This window comes from Myxocyprinus asiaticus, chromosome 50, assembly GCF_019703515.2.
Source record: "Myxocyprinus asiaticus isolate MX2 ecotype Aquarium Trade chromosome 50, UBuf_Myxa_2, whole genome shotgun sequence".
Classification (NCBI taxonomy): domain Eukaryota; kingdom Metazoa; phylum Chordata; class Actinopteri; order Cypriniformes; family Catostomidae; genus Myxocyprinus; species Myxocyprinus asiaticus.
This window is the reverse complement of record NC_059393.1, coordinates 12,034,112-12,057,806: the sequence shown is the minus strand read 5'-3', so window position 1 is coordinate 12,057,806 and position 23,695 is coordinate 12,034,112. Positions and strand designations below refer to the sequence as shown.

The following is a 23,695-nucleotide window of genomic DNA, read 5'->3' as shown; positions in this document are numbered from 1 at the left end:
CTAGTGAACCAAACTGAGAGACCATTTTGAAGGCTCAGGAAACCTTTGCAGGTGTTTTGAGTTGATTAGCTGATTGGCATGTCACCATATTCTAATTTTTTGAGATAGTGAATTGGTGGGTTTTTGTTAAATGTGAGCCAAAATCATCACAATTAAAAGAACCAAAGACTTAAACTACTTCAGTCTGTGTGCATTGAATTTATTTAATACACGAGTTTCACAATTTGAGTTGAATTACTGAAATCAATGAACTTTTCCATGACATTCTAATTTATTGAGATGCACCTGTGTATATATATATATATATATATATATATATATATATATATATATATATATATATATATATATATATATAAGGCTGTGCCTTAATGAGTTCAACTGCTAGAGTGTTTGGCTATATGTAGCACAGGTACTTTTTAACTTTTAAGCTCTGAATTTTTAAGTCTTGTTTCTAAATCACTAACTAAGATTTGTGGTCACTCTAGTAAAAATTACATTAGATTTTCAACATAATTTGCCTGATTGTAGAACCATGTCATGTGATTTACATCAAGCTTTAAAAATTACCCAGAAAAATAAAATAAATTAAAACAGAGGCCTGAAGTGTATACTTGGCCAGTTGTCGAACATTAAGTTGTTTTTTTTTTTAGTTTATTTTTATTAAAAAAAAAAAATTTGATAATTAGTTAATAAATATCGTCAACATTCTAAACCTCTTTCAAACAATAAAGCACACCAGATCTCAACCGCAGCCTTTGAAATTACTTCAACTTCTGAAACTCTCAATACTTACTGCGTTATAAAACTGTTATTTTTGATGTTTTATATTTGGAAAAACATGTATTTTGGTTTACCGGTGTCATCCATGTCCTCAAGCTCTGTATTATTTTTGGGGGTTTTTTGTCTATGGAAAGAATGCAAAGTCGAAATAGCAAGAATTTTCCACACTTGCCTTGTAATTTAAACCCTTGTCTTAATTTACATAATGACCTTTTTTCTTTATGCATTATTAAAGTAAAAAAACGATTTAATCAGTCCTAAGTATTATTTAGATTCTACAAAATCCAGTCACAATTCATGTTGTAGCACATAAACTACAAAGTGTTTCTTAAGGAGTTACGTTAAAAGTTGAACCATTTGCTGTTCACCAACTGTTTAAATGTAGTATAACACTACTTAAAACTAGGTAGTAACCACATAAATGATTTGCAAGTATTTTGTACACTGTTGAGGAACTATTTCTGTAAAGTGCTTCTCAATCTTTTTTTTTTTTTTTTTTTCTCCAGTTTACATATGAACTTATTGATGTGCATTTTCATTGTAATGTTCTGTTATTATTTTTGTGATTCTGGGAATTCTTTGAACATGCATGAGCACACCTTTTAAAGTCAACAAAGGAACAAATATGATGTCAACTTTTATGACCGTGGTACCTATTTACATGTTTTGTTTCGTTTTTTACATATAGTCATGTAGCTTTGTTTCAAAGTGATCTGTTTTGCTGTCAAATTATGTTGTAAATGGCCTGCTGTAGTTGAATCACTGGACTATATAGATTGTGCTTTTGAATGTTTAAGAAACAACACAAAATACCTTGATATTACACAAAAAGTCTGTACAGCTGATTTTGCTAATGCTTCATTTTCTTGAATGTTTCCTGTTACATACGTATGGAAACACAGCAAAGTCACAATGTGATCCACTTTAGTATGCAAGTGTAGTCTATGCTTTTAAGTGACTGATTTAAAGTTTTAAAACAAGCTTCAGATGCGGCTGCATGCTCTTGAGTACAGTTGTATAGATTTCAAGTACAAAATAGGTCAGTCCAAAGTGTTATTACAGGAACTACTGGTACTACTGTATGCACTGTGAACTGAAATAAATTATACATGTAAATGTCAATATTGCTTTCCCAACTTACCTCTTGCTTCATTCTTTATTGGAAGACTGGTAGTTTGATTCACTTTGTACATGAACAGCTGTTGAATTTAAACTGTTAGTTAATTCTAAAAACTTATCAACCTAAACCACTTAAAACCACTCCAAAATCAGAGCTTAAAGTAAACATGGCTTAATAACGAGCACATAATTATTGTATCTATTGGGTTGCTAAAAGGGTATCATGTGGTTGTAATACCCCAAATAATTTATTGTTTATACCATTTATTTTTTACAGAGCAAAAGCAGCAGTTACAACAATTCCATGTTTGTGTTTCTGTGCTAAACAATTCAGTGTTGATCTCGGTTATTAATGTCAAATTTTACAAATTCAAGTGTCTGTATAGCTCACTAGCAGCACAAATATCAATTATACATAAATACATAGATCATCACACTGTGTCCGAACCAGGCACAATAATATGAAGTGACGAGCAATAAAATCTTCCATGCTAATACATTTTTGTACCAGCCAGTCGCAATTGCAATGAGCAACTACATCTTGTCAGTCACACTGGGTAGAACCATCCACAGTGAATTCTCAATGTCAACAGTTTAACTTACTTTAACTTGATCAACAATATTCTCGAACTGTTGCTCTGCCAAAAGAGAAGTTGGCCTGAAAAGGTTGTGTCTAGAAGGGAACCCTCAATCGTTGCAAAGTCTTGAGTCTCATTTGAAATTGTGTTTAATTTGGATAGATTTCCAAAAAACCTACCCCTAACCTTAGTATCAACAAATGTGACTCTCGCAAGACTTTCCCACATTGAAACTTCTAAAAATGACCCCTTTAAGAGAACACTGGCCATAGAACAATTTATGCTAAATCGTTATATAGCGCCCCTTGCGGCAACACTAAAAATGCAGTGCATACTTTCAGAATTGCAGTCTGACACATTTTGGAGCACAATGCACAAAATGAAGCTTGCATATCTAAAAGCATCTGCATTCACATTCAAGTGGAGCACGCTTCAGGCCTTGACTGTCGCTGGAAACACTTCATGCCTGGTTAGGACAGAGTTAAACACATTGATGTTCAAGTTGCTATGGTCAACAGCACTTCACAATTTCACAGTCAATGAATCCTAATGCTTTCAGAGGTACACAAACAATGATAGGTTTTCAAAACAAAACAAAAAATGATAAATTAAACATCCATTATTTGGTTGATTGTTTGATTAAAAAATGATGATCTGTAAGACTATGAGTTCGATAGCTGCCACATGATCAATGAATAAAGAAAGCCTTCAAGCTCTGTCTTGAAGGTTTCATAGTCTCATGAAAGTGTTGGTGAACAAGCCAAAATCATCATGGAACAACATGATTGGCTTATGTTGTTTAGAAAAAAAAGGTTAACGGCTCAGATGAGTCTCTCCATGGGCGGAGGCTGCACAATGTTCCACATCTCCACCCGTGAGCCTTCCTTCTCCTGCCGGCTGGGACTGTAGGTGCCACGTGTGGCCCGTCGGTTCAGTGCCATCACCAAAGCCGCGACTACACCGAAAAGAACCAACAACAGAACCACAGACGTCAGACTGATGGAAAGCAGCAGGTCAGAGGTCACACTCGCTGCATTTAGCTGAGGGAAAGAAAAGTGGCCGGAGTCAGAGATAGGATGCCAAAAATAAATAATGTAACATAATATAATATTTTTACTGTTGCATTTAAGGCCATTTTATCATTAAAAAAAACATGAGTAGCGATCATATATTAATATAATATGATATAATATGTATAGTGTAATATAATTTTATAAAATAAAAATTTTGTTGCATTGAAGGGCAGTTTGTCATTCACACATCCAAAAAAACATGACTACAACCAATCTAATATAATAGACGATATATTTTTTTTGTTGTTGCATTTAAGGCCATTTTGTCATTCAAAACGAGTAGCGCTATTATAAAAATTATATATATACACTGCCGGCCAAACGTTTGGAATAATGTACAGATTTTGCTGTTTCAGAAAGAAATTGGAACTTTAATTCACCAAAGTTGCATTCAACTGATCACAAAGTATAGTCAGGACATTACTGATGTAAAAAAACAGCACAATCACTATTTGAAAAAAGTCATTTTTGATCAAATCTAGACAGACCCCATTTCCAGCAGCCATCACTCCAACACCTTATCCTTGAGTAATCAAGATAAATTCCTAATTTGTACTAGAAAATCACTTGCCATTATATCAAACACAGCTGAAAGCTATTTGGTTTGTTAAATGAAGCTTAACATTGTCTCTGTGTTTGTTTGTGAGTTGCAACAGTATGCAATAGACTGGCATGTCTTAAGATAAAAAATGGCAAAAAAGAAACAGTTTTCTCTAGAAACTCATCAGTCAATCATTGTTTTGAGGAATGAAGGTTATACAATGCTTGAAATTGCCAAAAAACTGAAGATTTCACACAAAGGTGTACACTACAGTCTTCAAAGCAAAGGACAACTGGCTCTAACAAGGACAGAAAGAGATGTTGAAGGCCAGATGTACAACTAAACAAGAGGATAAGTACATCAGAGTCTCTAGTTTGAGAAATAGACGCCTCACATGTCCTCAGCTGACAGCTTCATTGAATTCTACCCGCTCAACACCAGTTTCATGTACAACAGTAAAGAGAAGACTCAGGGGTGCAGGCCTTATGGGAAGAATTGCAAAGAAAAAGACACTTTTGAAACAGAAAAACAAAAAGAAAAGGTTAGAGTGGGCAAAGAAACAGACATTGGACAACAGATAATTGGAAAAGAGTGTTATGGATCTTAACCCCATTGAGCTTTTGTGGGATCAGCTAGACTGTAAGGTGCGTGAGAAGTGCCCGACAAGACAGTCACACCTATGGCAAGTGCTACAGGAAGTGTGGGGTGAAATGTCATCTGAGTATCTGGACAAACTGACAGCTAGAATGTCAAGGATCTGCCAAGCTGCCATTGCTGCACATGGAGGATTTTATGATGAGAACTCTTTGAAGTAGTTTAAGTTCTGAACATTTTTTTTTTTTCTCAAATTGTAATATACATTTTTCACATTATTAGTGTCCTGACTATACATTGTGGTCAGTTGAATGCCACTTTGGTGAATAAAAGTATACATTTCTTTCCATAAGAGCAAAATCTGTACATTATTCCACACTTTTGGCCACCAGTGTATGTATATGTGTGTATATATATATATATATATATATATATAATTTTTATTTATTTTTTGCGTTTAAGGACATTTTTTTCTATCACAACATACACACAAAAACACCTGAATAGAGCAACTAAAATAAAATGCTTTTGCATGGCCATTTTGTAATTCACAAAACAAAAAACAAAAAACTGAGTTAAAAATGATTTTACCAAAAACTATTACATGAAATGTAACAGTGTTACACATTTGCTTATTTAATGAGTGACCAAGATGTTTGTTCATTGTGTAATGTTTTGTTTTACAGTTTTCAAAATCATAAAACCTTTTATTTCCAGATTTGAATTAGAATTTGTATTCTAAATGATCAATGTGGTCTCAAGACTTTTGAACCCACTGTATATTATCAATGCTCTTAAGCATGAACTCCATATAATTTTTTTAAATCTTAAGCAGTTCTATGTACTCCATAAAGACAAATTTAAAATGGCATTGAAAGGCCAAGCTGGAATCTTGAGTGTGATTTTTAGTGGAAACTTGACATTTTTTTAATAAAACTTAAAAAACAGTTATGTACTGTATATAGTTCCCAGAATCAGTACACTATATATACCAGCAAAAATGGCGTCTCACACACTACATTCTGGTGTAGATGAACTGATATTCAGCACCAAAATTAGCTCATCCAGCTCAACCCTTCCACTCTGACTCCATCTGTTGAAGAAACAGCGACAGGCAAGAAACTCACAGCCACAGAAACTCTGAGCTGAGCTCATCACCTGCACTAACTGAAGCCAATGTTTCATATGTGTGTGTGAGAGAGAGAGACTAAGACTGCCTGACTTTCCAGCAGACAAACGACCATGTCACTGAGATAAGCTTCTCCCGATATATGTCCCCCTTTCTCACAGACCTGCAGCGACGATGTGCGATGCTGACTTGCATTTCACATAGAACTCTGCTGCGCCTTTCTGCTGGCCAAGCACTATTCTGTCACTCTGAAGACAAACTTTCCCCGCAGATGTGGAACAGAACCACAGACCCACAGATTCCTCACACCGAGACACATTTACTGTATGCTTCAGCAGTCAAAAACACTAGCTTCAAGAACTGCGCTTGCTTGCCTGTTGCATGATTTATGACTCGCTTCTCCATAAATGTTCTATTTTTAAAGTTTTGAAGTTATTGCATTAGTAATAAAAAAAAGTCTAAAACGTGTTACTATTCATAATCTCGTACATCATAGATCATGTAAGGTCAGTTCAATCTACATAAAACATCGAGCCTGTTTACATGCACACCAGATAACTCGCGATTCCATGAGATTTGAAATAATCAAGCTATTCACTGATTTTGACGTCAAACCTTGAAGAGGCATGCGTAGCGTAGGCTACATTGGAAAGCCGGTAAGAACGTCGGTAAAGGTGTTAACATGCAAGGCAAAATAGGGTTAACTGGTAAAAACCAGTTTATTCTTAAAGGAATATTCCGGGTTCAATAAAAGTTAAGCTCAATCGACAGCATTTGTGGCAAAATGTTGATTAACGCAAACATTTATTTAGACTTGTCCATCCTTTTCTATAACAAAAATCTGGGTAGCTCAGTGAGTATTGACGCTGACTACCACCCCTGGAGTCGTGAGTTCGAATTCAGGGTGTGCTGAGTGACTCCAGTCAGGTCTCCTAAGCAACCAAATTGGCCCGGTTGCTAGGGAGGGTAGAGTCATATGGGGTAACCTCCTCGTGGTCGTGATTAGTGGTTCTCACTCTCAGTGGGGTGCTTGGTAAGTTGTGCGTGGATCGCAAAGAATAGCATGAGCCTCCACATGCTGTGAGTCTCCGCAGTGTCACGCACAACGAGCCACATGATAAGATGCGTGGATTGACTGTCTCAGAAGCGGAGGCAACTGGGACTTGTCCTCCGCCACCCGGATCGATGTGAGTAACCGCACCACCACGAGGACATACTAAGTAGTGTGAACTGGGCATGCCAAATTGGGAGAAAAGGGGATACAAATTTTTTTTTTTAAAAAAAGCAAAAATTGAGGTTACAGTGAGGCACTTACAATGGAAGCAAATGGTGACCAAATTTTGAACGTTTAAATACGGTTTCAAAAGTATAGACACGAGACGTAAACAATATGTGTGAAAACATAATTTTAGTGTAATAAAATCGCTTACTAACCTTTTTTGTGTAAAGTTATTGCCAATTTTACAACTTTGTTGCCATGACGATGTAATGTCATCAAACCCAAAAACGACTGTAAAATTTACAATTTAAACAACTTTACAGCTCAAATAATACATGAGTTTTAACAGAAGAATTCATGTAAGTGCATTTATAAAATTATAAGCTTCACATTTCTGCCTTTAAACCATCCAAAAATTGGTCCAATTCACTTCCATTGTAGGTGCCTCACTGTAATCCAGGTTTTTGCTTTTTTTAAAGAAAAGGGACAAGTCAAAATTAATTATTGTGGTAAATTAACATTATGCCACAAATGCTGTCGATTGAGCTTAACTTGATTTAACTATCAATATTCCTTTAAGTTGTTTATGACCGTACACTGATAAAGGAACGGCGTTTAATGCACTTACATGAACACACACGTTGAGCCCATTTACATGGACACCAATACACTGACTACTCCCAAAAAACAGCTTATTTTAAAAATCAGCTCAAAGCAAGAAATCCACGTGTACATGACATTTGAAATAATTGCGTTATTTTCTTTTGACATCAACCCGTGAAGAGGCATACACACAATACGTGCGCACATTGGATAAGCCGGTAAAAGGTGTTTATATGCCACGCGAAATCAGCGTAATGGGCAAAAAAATCTACCCATGTCGATCGATTTACATTTAAGCCGTTTAATGCGTTTACATGACCACACTTGTTGTCGGGTTATTAAGCATAATTGGTGGAAGAATGTGCATGTAAACACGCTCAATTATTTGAAGTCTCGTGTTTTCTTGCGTTGTCAGATTTTTTAAATAAGCTGATTTTTGGTAGTTATCACCGTATTTGGTGTAACTGTAAAGACCAATGAATAAGGTCTTGTAAACTCCTTTTACAAAAGGCTCCTCTTGTAAACGGTATCAGGGTAATGTCATAAAACGGTTTTAGGAAAAACCAGTCGGCACAGGTAGATTTTCGTCCATTACCCCAATTTCACCCAACCCGATTACAAGCACACCAATTTGCAGATTACTCCCAAAAATCAGTTTATTTAAAAAATCCAACAAAGTAAGAAATCCACTTTGTATGACATTTGACATACTCGCATTATTCTCTGCTTTTGATGTCAAACCGTAGAGAGTCATGCGCACAAAATTGTTACATTCAATGCGAAATCGGCGTAATGGACACGTAAATCTACACGTGTCGATCGGTTTATTCTTACGCCGTTTATGACCGTATGTCGGTAAAGGAACGGCATTTTATGCATTTACATGACAAACACGTTGTGTGCTTATTAAGCATAATCATTTAAAAACGTGCACGTAAATGCACTTTTATGTTTTGACGTCAAAAGCAGAGAATAATCCGATAATTTTAGGTCTCATGGAAACAGTTTCCTTGCTTTAGGGGATTTTTTTCAATAAACACATTTTTTGTAGTTTTTGGCGAAATTATGTGTAAAATAATCATTATCATGTACACCAGGTTATAACTAATATCCTTTACAGCTAATGCTTAACACATTTACATCAAGGGCATAGCCAGGAAATTGCTTTTGGATGGGCCTCAATAAAAATGGATGGGCCAAGTTTTCGGCCAAATTTTTTTTAACCAAATTTTCCTTAACAACAGAAAAGCGGCACATTCAAATAGTTCTTTCACACTTTCAGAAATCAGAATATGTGAATTTTTAAAACTATTTTATACAAGTATATATGAAGTCAAAGAATACTCTCTGGGCCTGGGTCTAATTTCTAATCTCAGCTATGCCACTGATTTACGCTACCGTTTCGTAGTTCCAGCACAAGTAATTAAGGACCCAATGGAATGCTGTAACACCAGATCACCAGGCTCCAGGTAAAATAAATCAGCTTTTATTAGGACACTGATATGATTGGAGTCTTCATCCCAAGAGTGTTCATCATTTTAAACATCTGTCAGAAGTATAATTTATATCTAGGTGTAAAGAGAAAAAAACGACTTTGTTCAATGCTGTGTAAGAAAAATGCAGAGTTCAGAGAGCGAAACACTGTAATGTGTCTTAGCAAGAGATAAGAGCTTCTCGCCAGCATCTATCCTGTTAGGCAGGATTAACTGTGGTAAGCGGCTATCTTTAACCCACATACTAGCACCCTGATTGCAAGTTACAAATGAGAACATCTTCTCTGTGCTTTTCCATACATTCAGTAAATCACCATTGCACAAGAGCTCAAGTCTTGTGAGACATTGTGAATGAATGGGATTATCGGTCAAATGATGTGCAGTTGTGGTTTGAACAGGTTTGTGGAGAAATTATTAGTGTACTTATTAGTGTACAACTTGGACTTTAAAACTAATTTTGGGGTCAATTACAAATAAGGACATCTGAGATTATGAAAAGTAAAAACCTAAATAATAAAAAAAAGTTTAAAATACATGTGTTGGGTTATAAAGTCTGTCATTTATGTATTCATGTTCGTTACATATATTTTTTAATTTTTTATTTATTGATTGAAAATATCAAGTCATCACGTAAAAGGTTATTAAATGTTTTTACACATTAAATGCGTGTACTCCTTATGCTCTTATAAGACTTTTTTTAATTCTTCAAACATTTTTCAAGGTAAAAATATTTTTTTCTTTGGTTTATACCATGTGACCCCTTACACATGTCATAAAAAGACAAAATTGTCTGAAATTATCTAAATGTTCCTGATCATATTGTTGAACCATATTGTTGAGATCCCTCTGCCATATCACCAAAGTCCATTTTTGGCAAGAAACTTAAAGGGATAGTTCACCCAAAAATTTACATTCTCTCATCATTTATTCACCTTCATGCCACCAAAGATATGTATGACTTTCTGTCTTCTGCAGAACACAAATGAAGATTTCTAGAAGAATATTTCAGCTCTGTAGGTGCATACAATGCAAATGAATGGTGGACAGAACTTTGAAGCGCCAAAAAACACATAAAGACAGCATAAAAGTAATCGATAAGACTCCAGTGGATAGATCCATGTCTTCAGAAGCGATATGATAGCTGTGAGTGAGAAACAGATCAATATTTAAGTTATTTTTTCCTATAAATTCAGATTCCTGCACAGCGTATGGGAATATGCATGAAGAATGCAAATGGCCAAAAACAATAAGAATGTGAAAGTGGACATTCATAGTACAAAATGTCTTAAATATTGATCTGTTTCTCACCCACACCTATTATATCGCTTCTGAACACATGGGTTTAACCACTGGAGTCGTATGGATTACTTTTATGCTGCCTTTATGTGCTTTTTGGAGCTTCAAACTTCTGGTCACCATTCACTTGCATTGAATCAGAGCTGAAATATTCTTCCAAAAATCTTTGTTTGAGTTCAGCAGAAGAAAGACACACATCTGGGATGGCATGAAGGAATTTGATGAATTTTATTTTTGGGTGAACTGTTCCTTTAACCCTGAGTGAGACTCAAACTAGTATACTGTATTTTGTTCAGAAGAAGAAGAAGAAAAAAACTTCTTTCAAACTTGCACAGTACACACTTTTTGCCTTGTCTCAACATCCTATGATGTCAGGATCACACAAAAATTGCTGAATCAACACACCTGTCATGCGTTTTACAGTGAAGCTACATCTTTGATGCCTCTGCCACCTTAAGATCAGTAAGTCTGTCTATCACAATGTGGCAACATTCATCAAAAACCATCATGATGTGCCACTGGCAGTGTCAAAGTCTCTCTATAGGTAACGAGTGAGGAAAGACAGCTCAACAAAACCAACATACAACAGATCGAGGATGGATAAGATGGAGCGAAATATTTTATTTGAAGACACAGACAGTCCTCTACACACAGAGACAATGTACACAATCTGGTCATGAGTGCTAACATAGAGATCAACAAACAGATGAACACATGACAGAAGACTACAAACTATTGAACAATGTTAAGTGAGATATTGCATGTTTAAATATATACCAAAACATTACAGTAGAAGTCAAATGTGATTTTAAGATACATAAGTGCAGTGAATTGATCAATATTGTTGTGCAAATGAAAATGGAGAGAAAATTGATGGAAATAAATACTAAGAAAGGAGCACAAGGAAAAGACAGGAGACAGTTCCAAACTAAAAAATAAAATAAAAAATTGACAAAAATAAGACTATTTTTAACTTAGAAATGCAAGAAATGGGGGGCCTGGGTATTTCAACAAGTATTGACACTGACTACCACCTCTGGAGTCACTATTTCAAATCCATTGTGTGCTGAGTGACTCCAGCCAGGTCTCCTAAGCAACCAAATTGGCCCGGTTGCTAGGGAGGGTAGAGTCACATGGGGTAACCTCCTCGTGGTCGCGATTAGGGGTTCTCGCTCTCAGTGGGGCGCGTGGTAAGTTGTGCGTGGATCGCGGAGAGTAGCATGAGCCTCCACATGCTGTGAGTCTCCGCGGTGTCATGCACAACGAGCCACGTGATAAGATGCACGGATTGAGGCAACTGAGACTTGTCCTCCGCCACCCGGACTGATGTGAGTAACCGCGCCACCAAGAGGACTTAGTAAGTAGTGGGATTTGGGCATTCCAAATTGGGGAGAAAAAGGATAAAATTAAAAATGCAAGAAAATGTACTTAATCTCTTTTGTGAAGTTGATGTTTAATAATTCAAAATTATTATTAGTAGCAGTAATTTTATGAAATGTACAAACTCCAAAACGAAGAATTTGAAATTATGAAAAGTTCAAGTTTAACACTTTTATATAATAAATTCAATAACTGCATAAAATGTTAATGTTAAAATTATTTTCCCTGAAATCACTCCACTGCACCATTATAAGTAAAACAGAAACTTTGGATTAGGAATAATTTGAAAACACTAACAGTAACATGTTTTCATTGATAAATGTGCTGCCTGGAACATTTTCACTTATGAAGACGGTCATTTTAAGGCACAGAGCGGTTAGCTTGATTAATCAAAGGGCCAGACAAAATGCAGTATATTGGAGTAATTGCACTTTTTTTTTCTCAGTACAGCACATTTTGTATTGCTTTTCTATCAAAGTGACTATGACAAGCACATTGAGTGTTATGAATCCAGAATACATAAAATATTCCTGAGATAAATCAGATTTAAAAATCAGGTGCGTAGGTACAGTACATTCTTATGACAATGAGTATCTTTTGAAACATTGTATGAAATAGCTTATTTTAAAGTAAGAACAATAGCGTTAATGTATAGTTACCATTGATAGTACAATCTGCAGAAACATGTGACTGTCTACATTCACAGTTGTTCTTAGCCAATTGCACATACTAATGTTATAAAGGTGTTTTGAACTGTGAAGCAGCCCAATATTTTTGAATCAGTTCCCCATTGTACTATTAAACGGCTAATCTCATGAAAATAATGTTACCATGGCAACATTTTTGCAAAACATCATAACACGTTTCGCTGCAGTTTCCCAGTGATTTGTCCAATGGGGGGCGCCAAAAGCGAGTGATATGGTGTCGTAATCAGACAAGGTTTTTAAAATGAATATTAAATGGAGAGTAAAATATACCTGCCTAACCTTAAACTTGAACCTAAGACAAAACAGACATACTTACACATAACCAATAAATAAACCTAACCGAGAGTGTCCTAAAAGCAAATGCGACATAAAAAGCACATTTTCAAAAGCAACCATGTAATTTCATGTCACTTCTATGACACTTTTGTCTCATGTGTCAGCTTGCATGTTTGTCTGGTTTTGATCCACGGTCGTCAGAGTCCAGAGGCCAACACTCTAATCAGTTGAGCTACCGTGCAAGCTAATCAGAATGGAATAAGTGTGTAAATGTAGGTGTCTTTAATACAGGAATTAAAATGTGTCATTTTTCAAATGATTCGTTATTAAATCATAATATATCAGTGTGTGACTAACAGTGTGAAAAATAAGTGTTTAAAAAGTCATAATCAGCCATTGTAGTCATGATTTGTTTGAAAGTGAATAAAACTCAAAGTTGTAGTAGCGCCTCTAGTGTTCATTTCACCAGGAAACTGAGACGAAATGTAGAACGTGGCACATAAAACTCAGTTGGCAAAGATGTAGTTATAGTAACGTTCATTCTGTGAGACTAAGTTGTTCCATAGACAGATGTGGAAAGCAGGTACACCAGCCCGTTTCTTAGCCATACTTCCCAACCACACCCACCCTTTTATTCATTATCACCCCAATCCACCTCTGGCTCATCATCCATCCGCAGAATGAGGTAGGAGAGAAACTGGAAGAGGTTTTGCCAAAACAAAGACGCCATGTAAAAGTAAAGGTCGCTTACGTCGACTTCGCAGGTCTCGCCGGCGAAGGTCATTTCGCAGACACATTGGAACTTGTTGACCATGTTCTGGCAGTAGCCACCATTCAAGCAAGGATTGGACTTGCATTCATCAAGGTCTAGCTCACACCTTAGTGACAAAAATAAATGGATAGCAAAACATTTTTCAGTACACGTATTATAACAATAATTTTAAAACAGACTTCTGGATTGTTCTGACAGGTCAATACAGTTCCATTTGTGCTAAAATACACAATACAACAGCTATATAGCATAAAGTATTTTCACAAAATCATGGCCTCTAGAAGCTTATTGATTTAATATTACATTTATTGGTTGTTATTAATATTAAGTTTTGAACATGAATATTCTATGCATTCTGAAACCGGTTAACAACAAGAGCTGAATTATGACAATGAAATTCTTTAAAATGTATTTCTGTGAACGCGCAAAAAAGAAAGAAGAGGAATAATCACCAGTGACCCGAAAAGCCGGGAAGGCAGTCACACATCATGTAGGTCTCAGAACAATTCCCCCCATTGAAACATGTGTAGTTCCTCTGTTCATCACCACAGATGGACACCGGGAGCTTAGGGACTCTGTGGATGGGGAGGATGAGGGCAAAGTAAGAAGCAAAACAGATGATGAAGAAGCCATCCTCTCCTCTTGAGGGCCATGTAAGAGGCTGCTATCTGCACCCCCACTTCTTTGTCCAGCACAAAAGAGGATTAGCCCACGATCAGAATAATGAAATTAGCATGTGAATGGACCTCTGACCACAAGACAAAGAGAACACAATAAAGTGACGCCTTATATGGATTAACATACAGCTAATATGAAGACCCCCGCTGGTATCTTTCTGTATGGACAAAGTGTTGGGATATGACAAACGAGGAGTCTTAGGCAAGGAAACATGGCTTAGTGTAAGCGATTTAATTCTACAAAGACAATGTGAAACTAAAAAAAAAAAAATGAATGAAAGTTCAAAAGAAAGAAAGTTTGAAAGAAAGAAAAAGAAAATGAAGGAAGGATGGAAGGAAGGAAAAGAAAGAAAAAGTAAAAGGAAATGAAAGAAAGAAAAAGGAAGAAAGGAAATTAAAGACAGACAGACAAAGAAAGAGTCACAAGCAAAACTGCACTTACATGGTCCTGACAACCACGTACCATGGAGCCTCTTGAATCTGAATGCTGTTGCGGGACAGAGGAAGTGGGAAAGGGACAAACAAACAGAAACCATAATTCTTTTACTTTTTTTTTTTTTTAAAGCAAAACTTTACACCACAGATCTCTCCAACTCTGCAGTAGGGAAAAGATGCTATATTATGTCTCCCGGCTGCCTGGAAGGCAGTTTCAAAGAAGTGCTATGAAGCAGTCTGGCAACAAAACATGTTTATGAGATAAATGGCTGCAGACTTGCCTCAGATGCCACCCTGAAGGCCTAACGCAACCACTGGAGGATGGGCACTCTCGGCAGAAACTATTATTACCATTACCAATTTCAAATGACACGTATGGCAACATCACCACAGTAATACTAGCATAAACAACACCATAAAAGCAATTATATGATTTACATTGCCTTTATAACAAACCAGTCCCTTAGGGTTCTTGGTTCATTCAAGTCGCTTTGTTTGGTTGACAGGAATCACTGAGTGCGGATTGAATTGTGTTTCCTTGTACAAAGACTAAATTTCTGTTTTGCATTCTCTTTTATTTGAACAGTGTAGCTTCATGAGATGGTTTTTCAACAACAGATTTATATCTAAGTAATGTCTCTTCTTGGCTTGGTTCGATGTGCAGAAGGGACAAACACTATTCCTTTTAGATATATATGTGGATTGCCTCATATTAGGCCTTTGGATGCACACAAACAGACAAAGTAGGTTAAACTTAAAATTAGACAATAACTCCTAAACCAATATACTCAGTCAGCTAGATTTGTACATTTTCTAAATAAAATGGCAAGTGCTAAGACTGAGTGGTAACTTAAGTCAAAAGAGCACTTTTCCAAAGACCATGCAACACATTTCTGTATGAAAACGCATTCATCACGGTTACGGTCGTCATCGTCTCCACTAGAAGCAATCTAAAAACTGCTGAAAAGAGCGATCCAGATGGAGAATCAAAATGGTGTGTTAGTTGGAATAAAAATGAATTTAGGCTCAACTTGTGCAGTTGTTGGCTGCCATTACATCTCAATGTAGTTAATGGTATCAATGTAACTAACCTTGGGCAATAGCTTCATGTCATCTACCCACTCCTAAACTTTGGCGGGTGAGGCACTGTCAAAAGATAGTCATTAGCCGCGTTTCCACTGTCGGGCCAAATGAAGGGGTGCCAAGTCCAGTTGCGTTCCTACTGTCACTTCTGGGGCTTAATCATGCCTCCTCGGGACTTAATCGGGACCAATGGCCTTTGGCCTGCCGATTGGGCCAAAGAAGGCCAACTGGGGACTGAGGCGCAGTCAATTTCAAAGGCGGAGTTTAGCAAGACACTCATGCTGCATTTTATTCGAGTCGGATGTGGGATATTCCTACTTGAATTCTCCGAACTCTGACCATAAAGGAATTCCATTACCAGATGCTTGGAAAATGACGTTTCAACAACCAAAACTGCAACACTCCAGTTAGCATAACAGGGGTTTGACTGTTTCCTAGTAACCCAAATGATAAACAGTGCTGCTACGCTAGCATTTGTGCTACAGGTGTACGATCATCAAAAGAGAGTTTAATTTACTGCGTTTTGTACACCAGTCTCTGCAAACGTTTGTTAAACAAGTTTAATATCTTGTAATGTATGAACTTTGACTCATTGTTTGATATCATTTAATAAAACTGAATGCTTATCACTAACTTTGTACATATCTGGGTGCTGACATATTTGTGTGACATCACACACCTGCATCTCAGCAAAACAAATTGCAGACACATTACAAATCTGTTAAGATGCACAGTGGGCAAAGTGGTGCCCAAAGGAAGAACTTTCCATGGTTCAAGATCATGGACGGTGTGCTGGGACATCGTCCTGCTGTTAGTGGATAGACCACTCGGAACACCATGGCAGTTAAAGTCGATGAGTTGTCAACGTTAAATTATCTTGCTAGCTAGCTAACGTTTCCATACAATATAAACTTGATATTCTAGATAAATAGATAACACGCGTGTTTGTTTTGGCTTGTGAAATGGGTGGGGGGTGTGACATTTGCACCAGGGTGGCATATTAAAAGCGGATCATTGCGGGGCTTTTTGCCCAGTGGTGGGAATGCAGAGCGATTTTGGTCTCACGGCTCGTGGTCCGAGGTTTTTGGCCCCGGCTGACCAGTTTATGGCCCTGGCTCGCACTGGCCCGATAGTGGAAAAGCAGCTATAGTGATTCTGTAAAGTATTGGCACTATGTTTAATTTAATACGCTAAACATCACATTATCCGGCAAGAACATATGCCAATGCAAGTGACAACACTGGAGACCGGAATCATTAAACACTTTCGTGTAGAAATACTGTTCTAAGACTCACGTGCAATGTGGCCCAGTAAACTTATCGGGGCAGAGGCAGGAATAGCTGTTGATGCCATGCAAGCAAGTCCCTCCATTAGCACACTTGTGCCCTGCACAGACATCCACCTTCTCCTCGCAGTTAGTGCCGGTGTAGCCGCTCTGGCATGTGCAGTTGTATGTAAGGCCCTGAATGCTGCAGTAGCCGTGGTGACAGGGGTTGGAGGCACAAGTGTCTGTGTTCAGCTCACAGCGATCACCAGCCCAGCCTGGCGGACAGAAGCAGTCGAAGATGTTGAAAAGATCCTCACAGATGCCCCCATGTAGGCAAGGGTTGGGTTCACACACCACCTCACCAGCACATCCGGTATGGACAGGTACCTCAGAGATCTTATGGAACATCTCTTCCTGCAAGCGTGGAAACCTCACCTCAGCAGGACCGTAATATGGAAGCACGATTCCACCGATCTCAACATTACTCAAACAACCAATCAGATTCCAGCCAGACTCTGGGCCCAGTCCTCCAAGGAGGATATCTACGCCTTCTTGGAGAAAGTCCAGGTTTCCAGCCATGGAGTTGGACATTGTTGGCTCGTCCTTTTCGTCTAGGGGAACCAGGATCCACTGGGAACTGTTAGCCCAAGGATTGGCCATTAGGAGCTCCACAACATGCCACTCTCCATCAGCCACTGGCCTTGGACTGAATAGGGTTAGGGGTGAGAGAGGTGATGATGAGGAGAAGGAAGATCCACTGAGAAGCTCTAGGACCAGAAAGCCATCCTGAATGGACACTGTGATGAAGTCAGGGCCACTCTCCGCGTGTAACACCGCCGCATTGCGTTTACGTGTACGGATGCTGAAAACAATGCTGGTTAGGTGGTGCGAGATCAGCCCGTTCCCACGGTATACTAGAGTGCTGTTGTCCTGAAAAGTCACGTTTGAAATGCCTGTGCAAAACAGAGGCAGACATAGCTTACATTACATTTCTACAACAATTGTTGAAGTTGCAATCAACCCCATGCAATCAAAAGTGAAGTTTGTGGCTTTTCAGACTGAACGTGTTTTTGCTCTAAAAAAAGAAAGTAGTGGTGCAACAAATAGAACAGAATACAGATACCTTAAGATGCGATTTTAACAGCTGAAGTTCATTTTAACTTGACATGGCATCTAAAAGTGGTGCTCCTGCACGAGATGCTGACAAAAACCAGACATAGAGCATCTAGACAGCAAGATGTCTGTCTAGCACATACCCAAAGGCTATTAGCTATTTTAAAAAGGGACACGAAATTTGATATGTTCCACCCCAACTTCCAGTTTCAATAGGAAATATATTTTCACAGGAAAGAAAACTATGCTCTTCAAGTCAATTCAGAGATTTTAACAATGGTATGTAAACTAATCCTCTTTTGTACTATTTGATTAACAGCTGAAGCCTCTGTCCTGAATTTGGCGAGTCATTTCTTCTTCTGACATCTTAATTAAATACATCCTTGTGCTTTCTCTTAAAGTGAAATTATGCTGCAAGATGCTCTTTCTGAGCATAGACTATGACTTGAGACTGAATCAAACGAACTGACATGACAGATGGATGTAAATTGTACTTAAACCAATGCAGACTAATCCTACCATAAACAAATCTGCCCCCGAAGATCTAAACACTGTAGACATATTGTGAGATTAAAATTAAATGATGAGGCAAGAGCAACACAGTCTCTGATAATGTAATTAATTTAATAAAATGTAATAATTTAGGCTGTGAACCAGGCTCAGTATGGCATGATTAAGGTCAATGCATATGTCTAAAGCATCACCAAAAATGAGTCCTTGCATAAACATTGTCTTGGGATTTTTTATATTTTCTTAATAATATTATATAATATAATATACATTTTCCTAATTTTAATGGTGAGGGTTCAATTCATGGAGCTGGCAATCAGTTTGAAATCATCCTGCATTTAATCCTGATTAGTTTACCAAAGTGAATGCTACAATTTGAAATTGTCGACATTGATAATAAATATGACAAATTGTCTTTCATTTGACAGTGTTGACACATTGATTGATAGCCAATCTGTTAAAAAGAAAACAGAAGCTGTAGGTTGCACCAAAACAGCTGAATACTTCTGATCATGTTTAACAGATGAAGCCAAAATAATTCCTTCATATATAATAACCCTTTATTTTTGCTGTCCTGTAGCTGCATTTGCACTGTATGAATTTGGCCATGATTTTACCATCTGAGACAAATCATCAGCCTTTAATCGCTTAGTGTGACATGTTCACAGAACGCCGATTAATTGCCTTTGCAATGAAACTTTTAGGAGTGTCAGAAATGTGTTCTGTGTCATACAGTGTGACTGCTCCTACAACAGCCAGACGAGATAAAACTTGTCAGATATAGTCAGTGCTTCTAATTGGGTCGACTGGGACCAAAGTCTTTTCTACAATATGTATCGTACAGTCTGACATAATGTTGCACAGTGTGCCATGGCTTTCACCCAAGATTTCACTAGGATCATATTGCACAGCGTGACAAGCAACAGTCATTAAGGACTGTAAAAATCACAGTGTGTGCACTTGGCTTTAGTCTCATGTTTTATATATCTTACAGATGGCCTATGGTCAGATGTTCTAAGATACTCACATTCATAGCCTTGGTCAAGGGTCTTGCATGCAGCTTGTGGTGGACATGGAGAGAGTTCACACCACCTCACCTCCTCACAGCGCCGCCCTGCTGTGTTAGGAGGGCAGTTGCATGTAAAGTCATCCCATAAAGAGAAACACATGCCTTCATTTTGGCAAGGGTTTTTCTGTAGAGGAAAGAGATACAAGATTTAAAGATACAAAATTGGCATGAAACGTATCCAATGAATATAAAGTTGTATTAAAAACATTTACCAAAGGTATGAAAGGCTGTAGTAACAGTAAGATCATCAATGTTTTTATTCATCCAGGCCAGGGAGCATAACAAATCAAATGAGATAAACAGCTTTTGCCCACCTAGCTGCCAGGTCTAGTTTAACCTAATCATTAACCTGTTGAAGCAGAGAGCTCATGGCATTTAAAGAGATAGTTCACCCTAAAATAAAAAATTCTGTAATTCAGCCTCACATCTCGTTTTGTGTTCCACGGAAGACAAAAAGCCATCATGACAGAATTTAAATTTTTGGGTGAACCATTCCTGTAACATCGTAACTTACAGAGCAAGAGTCATCACTGGTGCATCCTGCGGTAACATCAACCATACGATCCGGGTTGTATGACATTGCTGAGGTGCCGAACATGAAAAACTGGAGCTTCCTTTCATTGAGCTGCACGTCCTGCAAGCACCCTTTAAAATAACCACCGAAGGCAGATGCATCTTGTCCATCACCCAGCCCACCAACATAGACCTCATCCCCAAGCTGAACGGAAACAGGTTGAACATTCATTGATTTAAACTCCCGATCCGACTCCAGCATCAGTACACCTTCCACGATGTTAATTCCGACAAAATGGATCTCACCATCATTAACCAAACTTTCACCAGTTATGATCTTCATGTTGTTGACTTGAACATTTAGTTGACCCTTTTCAAGCCATAGATGCAAGAATCTACACGTGCTGTTGGTGAGCAGCACCAACAGACCAGACTCCTTCCGTGTGCGGAAGAACATGGAGAGATAGAGTGCATTTGATTCTGATGTGTCGTTGATGGTGAAAACAGCATAGCTTGCAGAGTTGCCCTGCCCAAATCTTGCTGTTACATACTCTGTTCGAGAAAGAGAAAACATACAGGATTTAAAAGGGATAGTTCACCCAAAAATAAACATTCTGAGATGAAACTTGCCAGGGCTCATCCTAAGATCTTGTAAGGTTATGGCAGGTCTATTCCTAGTGCCCTTACCCTCATCACAGTTTCGCCCCTTATACGGTCGCAGACACTTGCACCTGTAACCTTGCCAAAGGTTAACACACTCTCCCTGGTTCTCACAAGGTCCAGAAAGACATTGGTCATAATGGCTGCAGCCTTGTGTGACATTTACCGCCGAGCTGCTCAACCAGTCCTCCGGCACCATCAGCTGTGAGTCCACCAACAAGTCCCTCATGCACCCGATGAATGATCCAGATCCCCCTTTCTCCTCCAATCCTCCAACAATGGTGTTTTGTAGAGCCGACTCCAGCTCAAGGGGGACTATATCAACTTGGGTCGCTGTACCACAGTTACCTCCGTCCTGGCAGGGGTCCAGAAGTTTCAACACCAGGGTACCTTCAACAAGCACGGCCTCTACTGTGTGCCACTCGCCATCAGATACCTCCTGAGGCAGGGTCAATGTCCAGCTGGTGGCATCTGGCTGATGGTCACTCCTAAAGTCAAGAAGCAGGCACCCCTCTTGCAGTTCCAGGCTGATAGTAGCTCCTCCACTGCCTCTCTGAAACAGCACTGTGTTCTCCAGAACTGTTCGAAATCCTAGCGTAATATTAAAATATGCTTCTACACCCAGAAGCGGTGTACGCAAGTGCAAGTAGCTTCCAGTTGTCTGGAAGGAGAATGCGGTGGGCGTCTGGCAGTAAGAGCCGGTGTAACCTGACTGGCAAGTGCAACTGTAGCCATGTACACCCTTGCTCAGGAAGGGCACACAGGCAGCCCCGTTCTGGCACTCATGGCCCTGGCAACCCACCAGGGGCTCGCTGCAGTTGCGGCCCCCATACAGGACACCGTCTTGGCTCTCCGAAGGGCAGATGCACTTGTAGCTGCCCAGGAAGTATTCACATGTGGCTCCATTATGACACGGGTTGGCGGTACAGTCGGTAATGTTCTGTTCACACAAGGCACCTGAATGGAAATGGGAGAGCCAATGTGGAATAGCACAAGTTTAGTCAAGTTTCTTGCAAATAAACATTTAACAAGGATTATTGTCCAAGAATGAACTGTTCTCACTGCAATTGTTTAACAAGCTATAATTGTTTTCCCCATTATTAAACTTTATCCACAAAACTATCTGAGGAATTTGTGCTGATGTAACAATATGGGCAGTATCTACTCTTACAGCTGATGCCAGGAATATTGTGGACACGTTTTAGTCAATAATCCTCCTGGCAAACAAACATGCAAAGCTAAATGCATAACACTCATGCAACTTCATGAGAGCAAACCTCATTATAAGTGGCAACTGAACTTTACTTTCAAAAATAACAAGTGTCATCCTCAAAAATGAAAAATATTCTAATGGTCGAAAACATTTTACTTAATGATTTTAAAACATCAGGATGACACATTAAAGGGAGAGTTCAACTAAAAATCAGTTTTAAATCATTTGCATACCCTCCATGTTGTTCCAAAACCAGTAAGGGGCCATTCACATGGACCACATCCTTGTGTCTAAAAAAGCTAGATGCAGCGCATCCAATGGAATAGAATGCAGGCATCTCGAGACATGTTTTTTTAATTTTTCTCCCCTTTTTCTCCCCAATTTGGAATGCCCAATTCCCAATATGTTCCAAGTCCTCATGGTGGCGTAGTGACTCGCCTCAGTCCAGGTGGCAGAGGACGAATCTCAGTTGTCTCCGCGTCTAAGACTGTCAACCCGCGCATCTTATCACATGGCTTGTTGAGTGCATTACCACGGAGACCTAGCGCATGTGGAGGCTTCACGCTATTCTCCGCGGCATCCACGCACAACTCACCACACACCCCACCGAGAGCAAACCACGTTATAGCGACCACGAGGAGGTTACCCCATGTGACTCTACCCTCCCTAGCATCTGGGCCAATTTGGTTGCTTAGGAGACCTGGCTGGAGTCACTCAGCATGCCCTGGATTTGAACTCGCGACTCCAGGGGTGGTAGTCAGCGTCTTTACTTGCTGAGCTACCCAGGCCCCCTTTTTAAAGTTCTTTTTAAGAGTTATTTTTAACTTGACACAGCGTTTAAAAAAATGTGGCACTCCAGTGCGAAACACTGAAAAAATTAGATATGCCGTAATGGTCAAAGCGCATGTTTACATTGAAAAACAATTAAAAAAACAGCACAGACAAATGGAGAAAAGCGTTCGGTGTAAACAGCCCCAAAGACTTGAATGTTAGTGCCTGACAGCCTCAGTAAGAGTTTACTTTCATTGTGTCTTTTTTGAATGACTGATGATGACATAATGATAATAGCATTATATTTTGGGGTAAACTATACCTTTAAGCTCTGAAAAACACAACCCATGAAAACCATGAACTAAACACAGTATCGCGTTGAAATACTGTAGATATACTTTTCACTAGGCCTTACTGAGTTCACCATTGAGTTCCCATTGAGATAGAGTGACCGACTTACTGCACATGTGAAGATGATACGCACAGCCGAGGATCGCATGCACGAGTCAAAATCTAGGCGGTGGGCGGTCAAGCCGGCTGTGCTGATGACAAATTGCGTAATTTGCGCCACACATACTGTGCGCAGAGCATTCCGCAATGCACACACCCAAAGTATACTTTGGCCTAAATGCAATTTACGTGCCAGCGCAAAGCGCAAGTTGGCGTGGGTGGGAGTGTTTGTGCTATTTGTGGGTGTATGCACGCAAACTGTGGGTGTATTGTATGTTAATGAAGTGGCGCAAAGCGCAATTTACTATTTTTCTGAGAAATAGGTAGTTGCGCTAAGACGTTTGAAAACCATGTCTTAACTTAGCGCAAAG

The 23,695-nt window shown here is 38.7% G+C and overlaps 1 protein-coding gene across 1 annotated transcript in view; it reads right to left on the bottom strand.

Annotated features, from left to right (window-relative positions):
* Positions 1 to 1,234: 1,234 nt before the first annotated feature.
* LOC127439322 (protein crumbs homolog 1-like) overlaps positions 1,235 to 23,695 on the bottom strand; it is a gene marked incomplete at its 5' end in the record, with an annotated part of 36,529 nt that continues 14,068 nt past the window's right edge. Inside the window, 8 exons of the mRNA XM_051695599.1 lie at positions 1,235 to 3,520; positions 13,543 to 13,669; positions 14,016 to 14,138; positions 14,683 to 14,727; positions 17,054 to 17,978; positions 19,676 to 19,841; positions 20,232 to 20,782; positions 20,918 to 21,847. Coding sequence (XP_051551559.1) covers positions 3,302 to 3,520; positions 13,543 to 13,669; positions 14,016 to 14,138; positions 14,683 to 14,727; positions 17,054 to 17,978; positions 19,676 to 19,841; positions 20,232 to 20,782; positions 20,918 to 21,847 — 3,086 coding nt within the window. The remainder of the gene's footprint in view (positions 3,521 to 13,542; positions 13,670 to 14,015; positions 14,139 to 14,682; positions 14,728 to 17,053; positions 17,979 to 19,675; positions 19,842 to 20,231; positions 20,783 to 20,917; positions 21,848 to 23,695) is intronic.